The sequence below is a fragment of the Canis lupus genome, chromosome 2, assembly GCF_048164855.1.
Source record: "Canis lupus baileyi chromosome 2, mCanLup2.hap1, whole genome shotgun sequence".
Classification (NCBI taxonomy): domain Eukaryota; kingdom Metazoa; phylum Chordata; class Mammalia; order Carnivora; family Canidae; genus Canis; species Canis lupus.
The window spans coordinates 14,794,728-14,815,103 of record NC_132839.1 but is presented as its reverse complement, the minus strand read 5'-3'; the positions used below and the strand labels follow the sequence as shown (position 1 = coordinate 14,815,103).

Here is a 20,376-nt window from a genome sequence, read left to right as displayed (position 1 = left end):
ACTCTCCCTTCAGCATATCTTGAAAGGCACTTACCTGGAGAATGTTTGCTGGATGCAGTCAAAGCTGCCCTGAGGGTTGTCTTTACCCACATTTGACAAATAGAAGTTAAAAGTATGCACTTCATTGGGGGGATCATTCTTAGGAATTTTGACAAGCTAAAGTGAGGGGAAAAAGAGAAACATCTCAAAATATAAATCTGACAAACAATGATCTGATAACTGACTTAACTGTTTTTCAAGTGACCTTCATTTTTAATATGCAGGCCCTCTTGAACATTTAAATTACCAAATCATTGAAGGAATCAAGCAAGTACACCTAAAAATCACCACATCACTCTTATTTCCATTTTCTACCCTTAAGTGTCAGTAATCACTTCAGATCAATAAGAGAAACCCGCATTTCAAACTAGCAAATGATTACAGTTCACAGGGAAGAGTTATTCATCAATTTGCTAAAAAAGCTCTTTCTCTTTTGAGCTGCAAGGTTCTGTCTCTGGCTAGCATGCTCCTCCTGATGAATAGCTTCTAGATATTTAAATGATCTCTGAACAGAGTCTATGTCCCAATCTTTACCCTCTTATTATATGCACATTTCATTTTAATTCTTGCTTCTTTGAGTAGTATTTTTCAAGAATTACTAGCAGCATAAGGTGAATGCCATAGTTAACATTCACACCAAAACACAGAGGGGTATTTTTCTCTGCCTTAAGATTCTCTTACCCTCATGTTTACAGAATAGGGTCAGCAGCCTGGAAAGATGATTCTGTGGGGTATTCCAAAGCTGAGCCCCATGCAACACTGTGGAAAAGGCAAATGTTTTTTATGCTCTTACTCAAGGTTGTTTCTCTATTAGATGGGTAGCCCCCAAAGTGAAAGGACGGGGTTGCTCTAGATCACTGAGCCCCTGTATTAGGCATATTTTCCTAGTACATAGTAGGACCTCAGTAAACATCTGTGAATAAATGAACTGAAAACTTCTGTCTTTAAATGGCTCCACCCTTTCCAGCTCCTAAAACCTTTCTTTTGGATTTATAGGGGCTACCTTGGTGTAAGGTGATAATTTTATAAAAAGGATTCATTGGCAAGAATATAAAATATGATTTCCTGTTTTCCAGCCCCCCAATACACAGACACAGAGTCTTAGTAATTTAGGAGACGAGGAGGGGGATATTCTCCAGTTCTCATCCCCCCCCCCCCCAAAAGCTGCCCTTTCCATTATGGTAAGATTAAGACTCAGAACTAACTGGCTGCGACAGACAGACATTCATGAATGCACTACTAAGCATTAGCATGTATAACTGGGCCACGCAGGACACCCTACAAGCAACTCTTACTTGCTCATTCTAAAAGACACCTAACCTTTGACCTAAGGAAAAGAGTTTGTTTGAAGTTACCAATTCCAACCACCACTGCCCACCTGCCTTCTCCACCCCAACCAAAACCAAAACCAAAACCAAAATGTAAACTAAGAAGGGAGATAATTTGCAGTGTCTAGTGCATAGCAGACATGCAATAAATGTTTGAAGGAATGAATGAACAAGGGGTAGAAATAAATAAAAAACATCTCTTCAGAGGAGATTTAGAATACTAACATAAAGATTTTACCGTAGGTAATGAATATTACATAATATACTCCATACAACCTCTGTCATCCATGAATTTAAATTATCTTTGACTCCTTATTTTAAATTAGTTCCAACTGCTAGAGTAGTTTTTTTTTTAAAAGATTTTACTCATTTATTCATGATAGTCATACACATACACACACACACACACACACACACACACACACACGCAGAGACACAGGCAGAGGGAGAAGCAGGCTCCATGCACCGGGAGCCTGACGTGGGACTCGATCCTGGGTCTCCAGGATCACGCCCTAAGCCAAAGGCAGGCACCAAACCGCTGCACCACCCAGGGATCCCCCAACTGCTAGAGTAATAAGCTTCTACATTTATCATCTACTCTATAAATTATACCTTTTTTTGGTCCCTAAAGTTACTTTTATTTATTTCTCAAATTTTCCCCTAGCTCTAAAATGGTGGAACTTTGTGAGCAGGTCTTAATTTACTTTTCTCATCAGGCTGTCTTATGAGTTTGAGGGTGTACAAACTGAATGCCTAGTTGGCACACATACACTGGTGAAGCAGAATGGGATGTATTACTTCTTAATCCTATAGAGGTATGGGAGAATGGGAGCTGTGTGAGACATAAGGGAACAGAAAGTCCACCTTCATGCTAGTGTGTAACAGCACTCCCTGACATCTGTCTGCTACTATATTTTGAAGAACAGCAAGGTTCTGCTGATAGAGAAGGAATGTGTATTGTAGGTCAAGCCTCCTTAAAGGCCCAGGAGAGAAGGTGGACAGGTAAAGAAGGTGTGAACACTTGAATGGAATCCTTTCTCCAGCTCTCACACACTTAACTTCCACTTTCCTCCCCCCTTAAGCCTCACATAGATGTGCCTAACCTGGGTGGGGAGATTTCCACAGTAGTTGCAGGCTCCTCTCCAGGCTAGGCTCTGGTTTCACTGGAGGTCTAAGGTCTTAACTCCTGTGCAGCCCAGGCCTGGAGATGCAGAAGCACTTCACCCAGCAAAGTATAGAAGACCGGCCCTTTGAGGAGTTTCTAAATTACATTTTTAAAAAGTGGAATTATACAGTTTTTTTCTATCTTTACTTTTCAAGAGTGACTAGACTTTTTAGTAAAATTCTATAAATGTTCAGTATCCTTTCACTAAAAACTTTTACCTTAATTACAGGAGTCCTTAAGCTTAGACGTATATGAAACAGAACATTTCAAGAAAGCTGTTATCAAACCTTTATAATAATTAAATGTAGACTTTTCCTTTCTTCTCATCCTCTAAACTGTGATTCTTCTGAAGTAATGCTTATACATTTTAAGGTAAAAATTATCTTCCTATACATTAAAAAATTTTTTAAACACACAACCAGAGTATCTTGTGTAAATATGGAAAGTTCAATAACAAAAATATCTTGTGTGAATTAATTATTGTGGGTGCTCCTTAAAATAATAGGGTCTGCCCTGATGGTGGGCATGGAGGGTTTTCATACTTTCTTTAAAAGTGTCTTGAATCGAAAAAACCCAAAACACTGCAGTCATTTAAAAAATATCAGAAACTGAATACAGAAGAATCAGATTTAAAAAGTTAAAAGCGTTTGGATCCCCACTGAAGCTTTTGGAAGTATGTGTTACACATGGATCAGAACAGCTGCTCTCAGTTTTGCAGTTTTGCCCCGCTGGGGACATATGGTCTGGGTGGGTACTACTGGCACCTTATAGTGCACAGGATAGCCTCCACAACAAAGAATTATCTAGTCTAAAATGTCAGTAGGGCCAACATTTAGAAACCATAGATTAAAAACAAAGGTAGATCCCTTAGGAAAGAAGTCAGAGAATTCTGACTTTAGTGACTATTGAATATTAATGAAGTAGAAGGAAAATTAATATCTTAGGATAAAAAGTTCCCAATTCATATCAAATGGAAGGAACCAACTTATTTGCAACACTATACCTTTTTTAAAACTTGTGATCAGACAATAATAAAAGACATATAAGTGCACCTGAGCCATATTTAAATTATATTTAGTCAGAGAGGGAATGAAGATTTAAGTACCTACGGAAAATTAATTTCTTCAACTTCTAAAGATCATAAAGTCAGCAAATAAGCAAAAGTACTTCTTTTGGAATGCCTATTTCATATATCAATTAAAAAACAGTGCTTAGAAAGAGATAATAATTTACTAAGAACTCTCAAAATGAGAAAGGACTGGTTCAGTATAAAGAAAATGAACCTGGGATCCCTGGGTGGCGCAGCGGTTTGGCGCCTGCCTTTGGCCCAGGGCGCGATCCTGGAGACCCGGGATCGAATCCCACGTCGGGCTCCCGGTGCATGGAGCCTGCTTCTCCCTCTGCCTGTGTCTCTGCCTCTCTCTCTCTCTCTCTGTGACTATCATAAATAAATTAAAAAAATTAAAAAAAAAAAAAAAAAAAAAAGAAAATGAACCTTTGTAGTTATGGTCTCTGAGAATTCAGTTTTCCTAATGAGTTCCAAAACCCTCACCAGCAATAACAATGAGAAAAGACTGGTATAGTTTTCCTTCTTTCTTTCTTTCTTTCTTTTTTTTTGTCCATTACCCTACTTACTTAATTTATTTGGTATAGGTTTCAACCTAAAAGAAAAACAAAACAAAGTAACACTAATCTGGAGTGTTTGTAGTCCTCACCATTCCCCCTTAATTCTTATATATACATACCTCACAGGTAGATAAGGGTCTCAGGCTGCTAACTACCAGTGACAAGCAAGCTTTGTCCTCAGGTCTTTGGAAGAAAGGGAGCATGACAGAGAATGACAGCAGGATTCTCAACAATTTCTTCTAACCACTGTTCCACTATTCTATGGTGTGTGTCTAGGTGAGTATTATGCAGATTGGGGCAGAGACAGGCCTCAAAGCAAATCACATTCATTTTGGGACCCAGAGGTGAATTTTGATGTATACCATAGTATTTTTTCCAGCTATGGAACCGGGGTGGGGATGGAGGTTAAGGAATGACGATGAAACAGAGTTCTGAATTTCTATGTCACCTTTCCTCAGTGGTTTTCAGAGCAGCAGCAATGCAGATGGTATAGCCTGACTTAATCTCAGGCTTTTCCTGTAAAAGATCTGAGAGCAAGATGTTGCCAAGCAACTTTCACATCTTTAAAATCTCAAAAGCCTAATTTCCGGAAGGTGGTGTAAATTAGATACAAATTTTATTTCTACCAATAACTATATACTTAAAAATGAAAAAGATATAGGAAGGTGCTCTTATGTTCATAGCTGGTAAGTCTGCATAACAGTTTGGTCCCCATGGGCACTAATGCAAGAGACTTAATAAAAAAAGCAGGTTGTGTATGACAGAGCAGATGAGGGTGGATGAGTGGGAACTTCAGAACTAAATTATGGGGATCTCTGAGTGGACCAGAGCCTGTGGGACTGCTGAAGGCCACAGCTAAAGTAGGATTCGATACCTTGTCAAATCTAGGCCATTTCAGAGACTAGATATTCGGGGGAACTTGGGGATACTCATCACTCCTCTCTCTGTATAGGAGCCTACTCCACAGCTTGTCTAGGTAGTAAAGCAGTAGTCAGTAGTCAGTTCTTTCTTCCAGGATGGTTACAAAGTATTTTCTTATCAACTGGCTTTTAAAATTATGGAATATGAAAGAGAGGGGGATCAATATGAAATGACTATTACTGGAAGCCCTAGGGTCAGCTTTGGGGGACTGGGCTACTGTTACAGGAAAAGAAATAACTGGGGTCTGATTTAGAAACAATCTTGGAAGAGCAACCCTTTGTTTGATAGGAATTTCTCAAGTTTATTTATAGTATTTTAAGCTTTTCCTGCAGGTCAGTGGAATACCATTATATTTTTGGGACACATGGTCTAATTGAAATTTTGAGCTAAATGCCTAATGAAATATTACTTAAAAATATCAAAGACCATGATTCCAAACAGTTTCTTATTCAAGACAATATAAAAATATACCACCATGTTCTGGGCAATTGGAAAAATAAATAATTTTTATTCCAAAAATGAGGGGGCTGAAAATCAAAGGCTTGGGACCATACTCCGTAGCCCTCCTTCCAAACTCCAGTCTGTCTCTGATAAAAAGCTACAAAGAAAGTTTCAGGAAAACTTTCAGACATTTATAATTACATAAACACTGTATACCAAGATGTTTAAGTCAAAACTTCTAATTATTCTGAGATACAAGCTCAGGCATATAGAAATGGAATACTGTCTAGGTCATTTTAACAGCGAGTCACAGACCTCTTATTTACATAAAGATGAAGGGCAGTAGCACAATGTGTACACTGATGCATATTTTCATAGACATGCTAACATCTGCTTAGAGGCCACTGGTATCTTTACAGCAGAGGTTTCTTACCCTTATGTACTATCTACTCAATACTGGATTGAGTTACATGCTAGATTAAAAAGAGGACCATCATGATTTTTTTTTTTGCATTTATTTAAAATGAATGCATTGTTTTTTTGTGGGCATTAACAAATGATTTGAACTTACAGACTTTTCTTTGAATTTTAATATCCACCCTTGGTGATTATAAATGCTCAGGAAGATGCTCATGACCCAGCAGTAACACAGTTGGATATGACAACCCTTGGTGATTAAAGCAAACCCATAGTTCTGGCAGGGCCTTTGAATTTCTTCATTTTATAGATTAGAAAAACAGAGACACTCAATGATTGCTCAAGATTATGACTATTTAAAATTGCAACCCCTGTACTCCTGACCCCCTGACCCTGCTCCATGTTTGTCTAAAACACTTAGTAACTATACTACTTAAAGATGATGTTTATGTCTTTCTCTCCTGACCAGAATACAATCCTTGGAAGGACAGAGGTCTGTCTGGTTTGTTACCTGAATGTATCACCAGTATCCCAAATAAGAGTGTGCCACAAAACAGTCACTCCATACATGTTTGTTGAATGAATAAAAATGTTAATTTTTAACATTAATTAATGTTAATTAATGCTAAGCCAGGACTAGAACCAAAGTATCTGCTTTCTTTTCACCAATATTTCCAAAGTGTGCTGAAAAGTTTCCTTACATGGAAAAGGTTCTATCCTGAAATAAATTTGGGAAATGCTAGGTTAAGTAAATGACTTTCTTTGCTGTAGGTCCTTTCATACTGAATAATAGTTTCCCATTTTCTAAAACCTCGGAACCTACCTACTCCATTTCCTCTAGTATCTTAGTGGAATAGCTGATCTCTTAATATTATTATTACTAATACATGTGTTATTTTCCTATATATAAACTATATGTCTTAGCTTGGATAAAAAAATTGCTACAAACATTTAAACATTAAAATTCTCTGTTGTTTTCATTTTTTTTAAAGATTTTATTTTATTTTATTCTATTCACGAGAGAGAGAGAGAGAGAGAGACAGAGAGAGAAGCAGGCTCCATGCATGGAGCCCGACAGGATCAGGCCCTGGGCTGAAGGCAGCACTAAATGGCTGAGCCACCCAGGCTGCCCTCTCTCTGTTTTCAAACCCTTTCCAGACTCATGATTCTGTGATTTCCTAAAAATCTAGAAAACTCAGTTTAGCTAGAGAAATGTATTTGCATGTACTGTTCCAGAGTTGAGGGGCAAAATGAATAATCTAGAATCAGAACAGAAAATAGAAACCTTAACCTGAAAGCCACAAGTCCTATTTTTCAAATCAGAGCGGCAGTTATGACTGTTGGCCTACCATTATGGGGGTTAGGGAAGGAAAAAAAGCCTGTCAGAGCTGCCCAGATGTGAAAACCAATACCGGGGTGGATGATATGGGGGTGTACGAGGGAAGGGTATCTTTTACTAGCAATAGAAAAAGTTAAGTATTAGGGAAATCAGTAACAGCTAAATATTCCTACTGACAAGGAATAGCAAGGGTTGGAAAGGATCTCACGCATACAAGATAACATCTGAAATTTCCACATGATAGATACTGTACTGAAGAGAGTACTGCAAAATGCTAACTTTATCTAGCACAAAGAGAAATACTGGCAGTTATCCAAAAAAATTCAGGCCATGTAGCAATTAATATGAATAATTCAGGACAAAATAAATCTATTTATTTCCTGCATCCTTCCTCTATCAAAATGTTATTACAGAAAAAAGTAAAGCAGAATAGCTTTCTTTATTTTTCTTCACTTAGCTGCTTTAGATCCAGTATTAGAATTCCTTAAAAAGTAGTCGATGAAGTGGTAGGGTAGGCCAATATTTAGCTCCCTTGGCTCTGTTACTTCTGTGGGATATATAGTCTTATTAGAAAAATCTTTCTTGAGAATTGCATTCTCATCTCTAAAGTGTTCTTTTAAATTTATGGCCATCTTGGGGAAAACACCATTGAGAGTAACATTTCAAAACTAATTTTGATTGGTTATAAGTAAGCAACAACATATTGAGTGGCTACTGTGTTTATGTTTCTGTGACACAATAATGAACAAAAGCTACAAAGATCTCTGCCTTTATAGCACCTATGTCTAGAAATCCAGGAACAAGATCAAGAAATAGGAAGATGTGGAGGGATTTAGGATATATTTTGCAGGTAGGTGCAGCAGGATTCCTAGATATACTAAGTGTGAAGAATGAAAGAGAGAAATCAAGGATGATACCAAGGTGTTTTTCCCTGGTAGAATGGGATTGTTTTAGAATATGAGTGTGTGGGACACCTGGGTGGCTCAGCGGTTGGTGTCTACCTTTGGCTCAGGGTGTGATCCTGGAGTCCCCGGATTGAGTCCCACATTGGGTTCCCTGCAGGGAGTCTGCTTCTCCCTCTGCCTATGTCTCTGCCTCTCTGTCTCTCATGAATACATAAATAAAATTTAAAAAAATGAGTATGTGTGCATGTGTCTGTGTATATGTGTGTCCACATATGCCTATATATATGTATGTACACATATACTCATATATTTATACACACAGTATATGGTATTTGGGATATGATGTGAGTACCTTCATATAACACAATACATACTAGCTAAGTGCACTAAAATACAGCTGACCACTGCTGGTTTCACCAGCTAAAAAAGAGGCTTCACAGTGAGTTTTGTAATGACTCATTTTGTAGCTTCATGGTTAAAAATTTAGAAGAGACCAGGTGGCTGGGTATAGTTGGTTGGTAGCTGGGTATTTCCAAGAATAAAGGGAGGGATGACAGTTATTGGCAGGGGAAAGATGCAAACAGCAGGTACTAGAGAGATACTGTATACAGACTATGAAGCATAACAGAATACAAAACATGGATTTATAAATGACTACAGGGGCACCTGGGTGGCTCAGGTCATGATGTCAGGGTCCTGGGATGGAGCCCCACACCGAGCTCTCTGCTCAATGGGAAGCCTGCTTCTTCCTCTGCCCCTCACCCTGCTTGTGCTCGCTCTAATAAATACAATCTTAAAAAAAGATTACTACAAAATTGAGAAAATGCCAAAGAAGCTTTTAGAAGAAAAGTTAGACAACCACATAGAGAATCTCAGAAGTTTTTCAAACTTCATGGCTGGGCTAATCCATAAGTCTTTCTTTGGCAGCAAAACCTAAAATCTCCCATTGAGTTCCATAACTCTGACCATAAAGCTGCTTTTCATTTTCCTTTTATTAAGTAGTCCCTTCTAAAATTTAAATATATTCCATAGAATCAATGCTAATATAGAAAAGAATTCTCATCTTATCCCTAAATCTGCCCACCCCCCAACTATGTTTATCTCCCAGTTAATAAACCACCATTTAACTGGTTACTGAGGTTGCTGGCATCCTGGGGAGTGAGTCACCCTCTGACTCTTTTTTTTCTCATACCACCTCATGCCCCCCAAATCCAGATAATCACAAGTCCTACTGCTTTCATTTCCTAAATGGTCTCTCAAATGTATGTTTTCCTCTCCCTCCTCTGCTTTGACTCAATATCATCTTTTGCTTGGACAACTTGTCTTTAAGCCTCTACTTTTGTCTGTTCTGGAGCTCCTTCTTTAACCATTTGGCTGCCAAAACTAGTTTCATAAAATGCCAATCTGACCATGTCATTTCCAAGTTTCATTTATTTCTTCATGACTCTCTACTACCACTTTTCTACCTCTTAGTCTAAGCTCTTAATAGGACATATGAGGTTCCTTCCCAACAGACCTGGCCCTCACTCTCCACCTTATGTTTTATGTCCCCACTTCTTGCCTTGGCTTGTGCTAACTTACTCTTTATTTTAAATACTCATCTCAGGAGCCATTCTCTTAGGGAGCCTTTCCTTCTCCAGTTTAAAGCTCCTTTTTGGGGAGCCCGGTGGCCCAGCAGCTTAGTGCTGCCTTCGGCCTGGGCTGTGATCCTGGAGATCCAGGACTGAGTCCCACGTTAGGCTCCCTGCATGGAGGCTGCTTCTCTCCCTGCCTGTGTCTCTGCCTCTCTCTCTCTCTCTCTCTCTCTCTGTGTCTGTCATGAATGAATGAATGAAATCTTTAAAAAAAAAAAAAAAAAAAAAAAAAAAAAGAAAACAAAATTCCTGGCCTAACAAGAGACTTCTATCAGAAAGCGTGTTTACACTTGAGAAAGGAACTTTGTCCTGAGTAATTTATCAGAAATGATTACCATAAAAAAAAAAAATGCTCCTTTTCTGGGTCCCCATAACCTTTTGGGCTTACCTTTAAATGCTGCCTTTACTATGCTGCATGCTAAAGTCATTGTTTATGTGTCTTCTTCCCTACCAGGTTAGTTGGGGGAAAGGACCATGGTCTTACTTTCATATGTATCTGGAACACAATTTATACCTAATAAATATTTGTTGGATTCTTCTGAAGAAACATGGAACAAGATTACATTCATTTAGATGAAGCTTTACACTAGGAATACTAAAAAATTAGAGCTGTATCTGAAATAGTGAAATAGATCACTTAAGAGTCTATGGAAAACCTGGGCTCCCCAGAGCAGGCAAAAATAAATATCAGAATGAAAGGAGGAAAAAAAAAAAAAAGTCCCACACAGCTGCATGCTGTGTGGTACAAACGTCAGGATGAGAAAATTTCTGACCTCTCTTGTGCTATGTTTAGCCCTGAAACCCAGGCCAAGTGGCTGCCCGGATTTGTGGAACTTACATTTACATTATACATTTTTCTTTTTAAAAAGTATCTTCATCTTTATTAAAATACTCACAGAATACTTTGTTCTCACCAAATTCCACTTGAACATATTAGTGGCCTCTAGACCATTTTGCATTTAAAGAATTTACCGAGAGACCACACTAAATAATTCTAAGTTTAGTAATTCTCTTGATCAAGTAGAAAGCAGAATTTTCTTTTAAAAAATTTTCTTTTTCTCAGAAACAAAGCCCAAACTTGAATTCTACAAGAAAAAAAGATCTTAAATATGTCAATTTCCAAATTCATTCCCAATCTTCTCTCCTTTTTGCTCTCCTGAAGCCTTGAGGAAAGCACTTTTTGCAAATGCCAGGAAGAACTGTGGCCAAAATATGAGTGAGAACAGAATCATGGATGGCTATCAGTAATAGCTGTGTAAATCTAGAGGAGACTGTTACTTAGCAGATGTGAATCCTCAAGATCAACATAAACTGCTAAAAGTGGCCAAAGTCCTAGATTTCACAAAACACATGGTTTTCTTCCAAACCAATCAATGTTACCATGAAAGCTCATTAAATTCAATAACATAGGGGCAGCCCCGGTGGCTCAGTGGTTTAGCGCCTGCCTTCAGCCCAGGGCGTGATCCTGGAGACCCAGGATCGAGTCCCACATCAGGCTCCCTGCATGGAGCCTGCTTCTCCCTCTGCCTGTGTCTCTGCCTCTCTTTCTCTGTGTCTGTCATGAATAAATAAATAAAATTAAAAAAAAATAAAATAAATTCAATAACATAAATAATATTAAAGCTTGAGGAATATTTTCATATAGATTTGGAAGTATGTTCAACTCTTAATTCTCTGTTTTTCACCAACAATAATCATACTTTTTTTTTAAAGCCAAATCTTTTTCAGAATAAATATTATGGGAAAACCCACCACGTATTACAAATAGAGTCAGTATTGTTCTGGTTGAAGAAAGGGATGATGAGGGGCTGGGACTGCTGAGACAGTCACTGTGGTGACATCACAGAATTCTAGGCTCTGGGGACCCAAGATACAAAACCAAGGCTCTATGCTAAGGAAAGAGAAACAGCTACAAGATGTAGTACAGTTGGGGGCTATAATTTTATTTATTAAATTTTAGTCACTTCTTAAAAATGACAGTTACAGAAGAGTGTACAGAATATAAACTCTTACATGCCATTTTTAAATGGAAATTAGTGCCAAATATTAGAAGGATACTAAAGATAAAAAATGGTGTTCTGCTGCTTTGTTCTCTTTGCTTTTTAAAATGTTTTATTATTGGATCCCTCTGTACTTCCAGTTCTACGCCAGGTCTTCCTCAATTGTTTGAGAAAAGTGAAAACTCTTACACACAGAGGAAAAAGGGAGCAGTGCAAACAGACCAGCTCTAGTGTGCTACATAACGAGTTCTGGAGCATGGTGCCCAGTTTCCAACTTGGCTCTGCATTCTACCTCTGTGTTACCTTGGGCAAATAACTTAACCAGATTAACCCCTAGGTTCCTCATCAGCAAAATGAGGGCAATGATATTATTTATCTAATAGGACTGTTGTGAAATTTAAAGAAATCACTCTTCTAAAGGTGCCTGGCACAATGTCCAGCCTGTAGTGTGTGCCCCCAAATGTTTGCCCTAGTGATATAAAAGACACCATTGGAGAGCTCCACTGATTTTAGCTTCCTCCAAACACATACATAATGATGTATTTGGTTTTTGAAGTAATTTTCAACTGGCACAGGACGGATAATAAGTGTCTCATGGAACATCAAAAGCTGACAATACTGAAAAAAAAAAAAAGCTGACAATACTTAATCTGAATCCTCAGTATTTATAAAAAGTAAGGAACTAGAAACTTTCAAGGTCAAATTTCAGTGTTAGCTTAAAAAGAAGTCAAACTATCTGGGGAAACAACTAAAAAGACTAGCAGTATTTCTAAATGTTTCAAACTCAAAGTACAGAGAAATTAGGTACAAGAACAAATGGTCCACAACAAGTGTCCATGCAAGCTGAAAAATTACAGATGCCTGCCGCTACTCAAGAAGGGGAGCAAACACTGTTCCCAAATGCCTTATCCATAAAAAAATATGCCACCTTGAGAGCCCTAGATAGTAGCTACAGCACAACAAAGAAACAAAGAAAACAGAATTAAGAGTTCTCGAACACCACAACTTTGCGGCTTGAAAGTTTACAATCTTCATAAATGAAAACATATTTTAAAGTTTGTGATTTTTAGTGTCAAAGCTATAGGTAGCCCTAAAAATGAATAAAGCCTATATAGTATTTTAATTTTTATAGACCTCTTTCCAAATATCTACCCTGAAAATACATTCCTGAGATGGGGTCCACTTCATAAAATTTATTTCTATTCAGTTTTCATAAGTCAAATTCATGTGCTAGTTTTCTTAAGGACTATAATAAAGGAAGTAAAATTATTTAACATGTTTAAAGCTATTGATATAACAGTGCATCAAGAGCTAATAAATTAGAAACTGCAGTTCTAAGAAACTCAACAGGTCTAATGTAAGTAAGAGGACCTATAAAGTCTCAGAAAATTGATTTATAATTCTAAAAAATACAGGGCTAAAAAGATTCATTGTTAAGGACACTATACTTAAGCTATTGGAAAAGCCATCAAACCTCTGCCTTAAAATAAGAGAATGTATGTTGGCAAAAAAGGGCAAAGATTTACATATGGACAATTATTATATTTGGATAGTTTATAACCAAAACTGTTGTTTAATTATCTTCTAGAGAGTTATGTGATTCTAAGAGGCAGAACCACACACCACAGGTTCCTTTAGAACACTAAAATTATATGAAGTAGCAAAACATTTTATCCCCTTGCCAATAATTCACTGCACTGCCCCATAAAAAAGATAATTCATACAAGTAGATTTCATGAAAGTTTGCAATATTCTTTTAAGGAAGAAAGGCATCTAAAGAGGAAAGTGGAAACTCAAAAGCACTAAATTATTACAACTATCAGCAATTGTAAAGAAATAGTAAAAAATATAAAAAAAATAGAGTAATTATTTTAAAAGGTAGAACAGTTATTTCAAAGAAAGTCCCTGAATTACTAAAATAAAAAGCTCTCCACACTATATTGGGAAAAATAAATGAAATTAAATGAAAAACTCAAAACCACTCCTAGCAGTATCAGTGGAGACAGTAAACATTGGATAGTACTTCAACAATATTGCGTTTTACCTGTGCCAGATATTATCAAGCAAGTCACAATGTACAACAGTTTTTAAACATTATCAAATGATTATTTTTGAAATTAAGAAAATGTGTATTGGCCAGGGAAAACACCTAGTGACAGGCACTTTCAAACAGCTGTGGAAAGAGCAGCGGCTTTCTGGGAGTGGGGGGTACATGAGTGCATTAGCCCACAGTCATCAAAAAATCTAAACATTCATGCTTCTGACCTAGTAATTCCACATCTAGGTATCTAGCCTGAAGAAATCATTAGAAACGAAAGTAAAAATTTACACACAGAATTTACCATTACTGTTACATAAAAACTATATAAGTAATAGGAATATAGCTAAAATAAATGTTTATATATAAAATGAAATGTTAGGTAGTTATTTAGAAATAGCTTTTACTATTTAATGACATAGGAAAATGCTCATATGTTAAATGGAAAAAGCAGGATATAAAAAAACAGTAAATACACAGTGACTACAACCTATGTGTGAATATGAAAAAAAGACTAGAAGAAATCCTACACTAGCTGGTTTTCATTATTATTAAGACATGTATTCATCTTTGTATGTACTTTACATACAATGCTAAAATGTATATTCATTAGTTTTTCAATCAAAAAGCAATAAAGACTGCTTTAAAAAGTAATTAGATTTTAAGTAATCACTTTCACATTTGCCTTTCATGACTCAATCAACTTATTTATTTATTTTTTTTTTAAAGAATCAACTTATTTTTTAAAAATTAGAGGTTCTTTGTTTTTTACAGGATCAGAAATTGTGAAACATAAGACTATCCAAAGTTAATCGTGGAATCATGATTATCTTATGCTTCAAGTTTTCTCTGAAGGAACAGAAACACTATCCTACTTAAAAAAACAAAAACAAAATACCAAGCATTCCTAGAACAAAGTTTTTCTTTATAGCCAAATACAAAACCTCTAAGTAGCTGTGGATATATAAGTCAGCATCATCTTACCCTTCAGTGGGAATGGAACACCATCAAGTGTTCTTTCCTAATCTGTGAATACTGATTTCAATGAATTACTAACACAATTAGATTAAGAGAAAACTAAAGAGCATTCACATGAGTCAAAGAATTTCTTAGTATCGATTAGTAGAGTGTTACTACATTCATAAATATAACTGTGCCCTATATTCTCAGTCTAAAATAAGATATCCCCAATATAACTTACTAAATGATTATTAAACACTAAGCTGTTTAAGTATTGTAAAAGACTGCCCTTTTGCTAAGGCTAATTTAAGTACCAACCCTCTAATACTGCGGGCCCAACTTAATTATCCTTCTTTAGTCGTCTTCTGCATTTTGAGTTATATTACCTCTTAAGTCCCTAAGAATTTTATCTTTTTAAATTCAGCTGACTACTTCTTTTCATTCCCATTTGTCCTTTCGAGACGAGACCCATTCCTAGGGCACATCACGGTACCACTGCTCCAAAATGTCAACTGTTAACTCAAAAAAGTGGCCTTTCCTCTCATACCCTTGTTAACAGCAGTGACTCTGCTTGTTACCTTCCTTCTAATGGGGAGAAAGATCACAGACAGGGAGGAAACTTTCTTTTTCCATTGATAGATGACAAAGCAGCTCTATCAAGTAGTTGACTAGCAAGATATTTAGCTGGTGTCCAGCTCTAGATAACTTCTTAAGACGTGCCTTCTCTATGTTCATTGTCAACATAATTTTTTAAACCTTTAGTATTTAGTTTTTCTCCTAGATTCCTGACATATTTAAACTTAGCATCTCAAAACATTTATGTATATAGAGCAATTAGGAAACAGACAAATACATATGTAAAAAAAAATCTCATATAGATTACTAGCAACGACATTTTGGTGTAGAGCATTTCATATTTACTTTGTAGGTTTACATTTGTGTTTTCTGTATTTTTTTAAAATTAGTATAATGGTATATATGATGTCTTATTTCCTATTGATTAATTAAGGAGATGAAACGACAATTTAAAAAGCTTCTTACCTAAATGGACAGTCTTGCCATTTACCACTTATATTTTCTCTTATACCCATCAGGAAAGTAATATAAAGCTCTTTAGACAGGTCTAGAAGAGCATGACCTACACTTAATTTTTGGTATTTCATTTTGGTAATTTTTGGTTGCTATCATAAATGAGATCATTTTTACACTGAAATTCTAACTGCTAGTGTTTAGGGGGACCAGTCAATTTTAAAAAAGAGAGATTCTCTCTTCCTTTCCCCTCCCCCTGGACCGCTCCCACTCTCTAGTAAGTCTTTAAAAAAATAATCCTGTTCTTTCTTTGATTTTGAAAGAAATGTCTTTCTGCTCCAACCGCTGAATATTAAGCTAGATTTTGAAAGTTATTTCTGAAGTGACTACCTTAAGAAATCCTTAAATTTTGCACTTGGTTTACTTGGATTATCTGCAGATATGGGCAAACTTATCTATTACCCATAGCTTTTATTTCATTTTCTTTTCCATTACTGAGCATTCTCAGAACAATGTTAAACTAGAGAGATGATAGTGGGCATGTGTGTTTATTGCTAACATTAATAAAGGTATTTGTATTGTCTTATCACTAAGTATGTAACTGGCTATTAGTTTCATAAAGATTTTTTTTTTTTTTATCATGCTATGGAAGAATTCTTTCTGTTCCCTATTTACTTATGCCCTTAAGTTTTTAAACAGATTTAATATTGAATTTTTATCAAATGCCTTTTTTGACAGCTACTGAAATATGTCTGGCTTTTCTCTTTTAATCCATGGAGATAAGATGACAGATTATATTTAAAGTTAATGAGAACAAACTTTATGTGATACACTTCTACAAAATGCAGCTGGAGTTATGAAACTTGACAATATAATGAATACCTATGAACTCACTGCCCAACTCAGAAATAGAACATTAGCAATAATCTAACCATGTGCTCCATTCCATCCCTTATGCCTGCCTGCCTTTCTCTACCAAACGTAACAACTACTCTGACTTTTTTCACAATTGTTTCTTTTGTTTTCAATAATTTTATCACGTGTGCATACATACAACATATTTTGTTGGTTAATAAAAATTAATTAAAATGGTGCAATGCCATATGCTATCTTCTGCCCACTTGAGTTTTCACTGTTGTATACTTTTCCACTGAATCAATATGCAGAGTTTATCCTCTATTTGCTACCACTCTAAATTGGTGTGAACAAAATTTGGCAAAAGGAGCTTTAAATTCCCGGTTAATAATTAAAAGTACCAACACTCATAAGTCAATCAGTATTTTTAACAGTTGAAAAAAACACCTTAAATATAGCTTAATACCACAATTCCATCTGTAAATAAACCTTTTTGTCTTCTTACTACTGAACTTCCATGTATAATTAAATCCTATAAAATGTCCTTTGGAGTTGTTTCTCAAAAATCCTTTTGTTCCAAACTCCCAGATGCCACTGCCTTCCAGACAGCTCCATCTTGACAGAACAAGGTACAGCGTATCACCTAAACATCTCATGTACAGCATGTCCCAAATTAAACACACCCCTTGCCTCCTGCCTCAATGTTTTTCATCTATTTCAGATTTAATAAACTGCCCAACCAAATATTCATCCTAAATATGGAGCCACCTTGACTCCTTTCTTTCCCTCTTTTCCATATAAAAGGAGTAACTAAGTTAGGGGAGCTACTGGATAAGCATATTAAAATGCAAACTTGACCACGACTCCCTGGTTAAAATTTTTTAAATAGATAATTTCCTGCAGTGCTTTTTTAAACCACAGACTGTGACCCACTGGAAGGTCACAACATTAATTTAGCGGATAATGACCAGGATTCTTTAAAATGAAATAGAATATATCAGACTACACTGATAAAGAAACAATACTGTGCTATGAAACTCCTGTTTTAAGCTGGGTGAATGTGTATAGGTATTGTGTAAAGGGTCACAATGTGAAATGTTTTTCCTTATCATGAATTGTTTCTCAATGTGCTTTGCAAACCTCCTTCAGAGAACAGAATGTACATACACCTATACATTTGCATATTCTTATAATATTCCTAATTAAAGCAAACCTAGCTATCATATTTTAAAGTTGTGCTCTTCAGACTTCATCAGAGACTCCCAGGAAAATTTTACAAATAAGTATTGATCTCCAAAGTGAAATTCAAACTCCTTAAGAAGGTGGGAACGTTTGACAAACCATTTTTGCCACTTTGCTCATGCTGCAGTATGGGATTGAAAAGAATTTTCACCTAGCCAACTCTTGGTAATCCTTCAAAGCCCAGTTCAAACTACTTCTCTGAGACCTTCCTAACTGTTGCTCTTCCTCTTGCTAGTTGGAGAGGTATTCAATAGATGTCTACATGAATGTGAGAATAAGTAAAATGCTTATTGAACATTTGTTATAGGCAGGTGGGGATCACTGTAGTGATGACAACAAGCTCTGGAATCAGAGGCTACAGTGGATTGTAGGCTCCTTTACCCACTAATTGTGTGAGCTTCAAAAACTAACTTCAGAGCCATGGTGTGTATACACATCAGCAAAATGGGAGTATCTGCTTCACAGCATTCCTGTGAGGATTAAATGAGAATGATATATGTAAAGTGCTTAGTACAGAGTTCTTAGCATGTAGTAAATATTTCATTTTATCTGTAATCATTGAAAAATAATTGAATAGATTACTATACATGTATGCTAAATATAGTATAAATTATAAGAGGAGTTAGAGAAATTTGAAAATTCTTAGCCTGATAAGGGCAAATTCATTAGCCTCAAGGCATGTCTCTGGATTTATGAAGTCTTTAGCTCAGTAAAACTCTTCTAAACTTGTTTTCAAAAAACAAACACCACCCCCTCCCCAAAAAAACAAACTTGTTTTCAAAACAAGTTACTTTAATAGGGGAGGTTTTTAGCTTAAAAACAAATCTGAGAACATTATAATTTCATACTTTTGTTCTTTTCAGTTAGATCACAATTCAAGAATAGTTATTAAAGTATACCTTCTCTGTAAATTCTCCCAGATAATCTAACATATGGAGCTAACTTAGCAAGCTAGTCAAGGGTGGGGTCAGGAAAGAAAACTTGAAAAAATTTTATTAGATAAAATCTTATCACAGGACACACAGACTCTCTAAATATTTCCATTGCAGTGCTGTAATTCATTGAATCTACGATGCCAGCAATGTAAGACTGATTTTATGTACCACTGCGTAATATAAAATGCTAACCAACTATGACAATACTAAGATGCCATCCATAATGAGATGCATTCCAATTCCAAAGGCATTAAATGTTAAAATGAAAATTTCAAAATATTGTTTGAAATAAGATCTAGGGCTTGGCCATATTCTAAGTTGTTTTTCCTGTTTATTTAAATTTGACTTTTCTTTTGAATAAAGCTCTTATAAACTCATTTTATGTGCCTAAAATATCATCTTGACACAGTAAGAGGTCAAAAGATACTGAAGTAATGCTCATGGTTCAAATTTAGGCGTGGTTTAACTATAGGAAACACAAGGTACTATAGAATGGGAAATATTATTATCCAAGCTTAAATAAGTGAGTGCTATTAAAGTGAAAATTTCTGTAACACAGGCGACTCAATTTCACAAGTTTCAGTTTTGGTGGGAAGCAAAAAGGCAAAGCCATCAAGGCAGATTTTATTGACAAATAGATGATGTCAGTTAGGAACAAGAGCTGGCATTTCAAAGTCCTATTTACCTTTGTCTACACAGTGTCTATCGTGGAGCATGGTACACAGTGAGTATTCATAAATGCTTGTTGAATGTAGACAGCATAACTCACTGCTAAGAATGCAATTTATGGTATTTGTGGCTGCTTCAGATTTCACTCATAGTTCCAGCTGCTTTCCAAAGTGACTGCAGTGTGGTGAAGGACAGAGCAAAATGCCATCAGTTCCTGTTTGTGCTCGTATTTTGGGAGGCTTGTCCTTTTGTAGCCCACACTGAATCTGTGTGAAGGTGTGGTCAGCAAGTACTTTGAGAGAGTTTCTGCAGGCACCACAGACACAAAGGCAAAGTCATGCTCCCACCCTCTGGCATTTTTGTACTCTTCCAGGACAGGGGATGGGCCGTGTCCCCTGGTGCCTGTCCTGTTACCTACCCAAGGTGTGAAACAACGGACACCGAATTTAGCCCATTGCTCTCCTTCTTTAGAAACCCTGCTGTTAGTTCTTATCCTGAAGAAAAGGAGGGCAGTGTATGGCAGCATAAAATAGACAGATTGGGCAATATACAATAGCTTCAAACTTCAAACTATGGTTCAATTATTTTTTAAGATAAAATGAGTTTCTACAATGTCAGCCCATATTCCTGGCCAAATGAGCTTTTATACATATAAAGTATATGTTATATATTATATGACATATAAAATTATGTTATATATAATATAATCTTGGATATATATTGAAGTTAAATATTTCTTTCAAATTAGGCTATTTACTATTGTATTGATACCTTAGTATATTAATAGATGGATAAGAGTCATAATTCAATGCAAATATTAAAATTTATCTATA

General features: G+C 36.2%; 1 protein-coding gene across 3 annotated transcripts in view; it reads right to left on the bottom strand.

Moving 5' to 3' along the window:
- Nucleotides 1-20,376, bottom strand: part of ELL2 (elongation factor for RNA polymerase II 2) — a 72,910-nt gene that overhangs the window by 30,341 nt on the left and 22,193 nt on the right. For 2 of the 3 annotated variants that reach the window (XM_072790579.1, XM_072790570.1), the window contains one exon: nucleotides 35-156. In XM_072790579.1, coding sequence (XP_072646680.1) covers nucleotides 35-156 — 122 coding nt within the window. Of the gene's footprint in view, nucleotides 1-34; nucleotides 157-720; nucleotides 742-20,376 lie in introns of those variants that run through there. The other variant, XM_072790580.1, reaches the window with a different exon arrangement.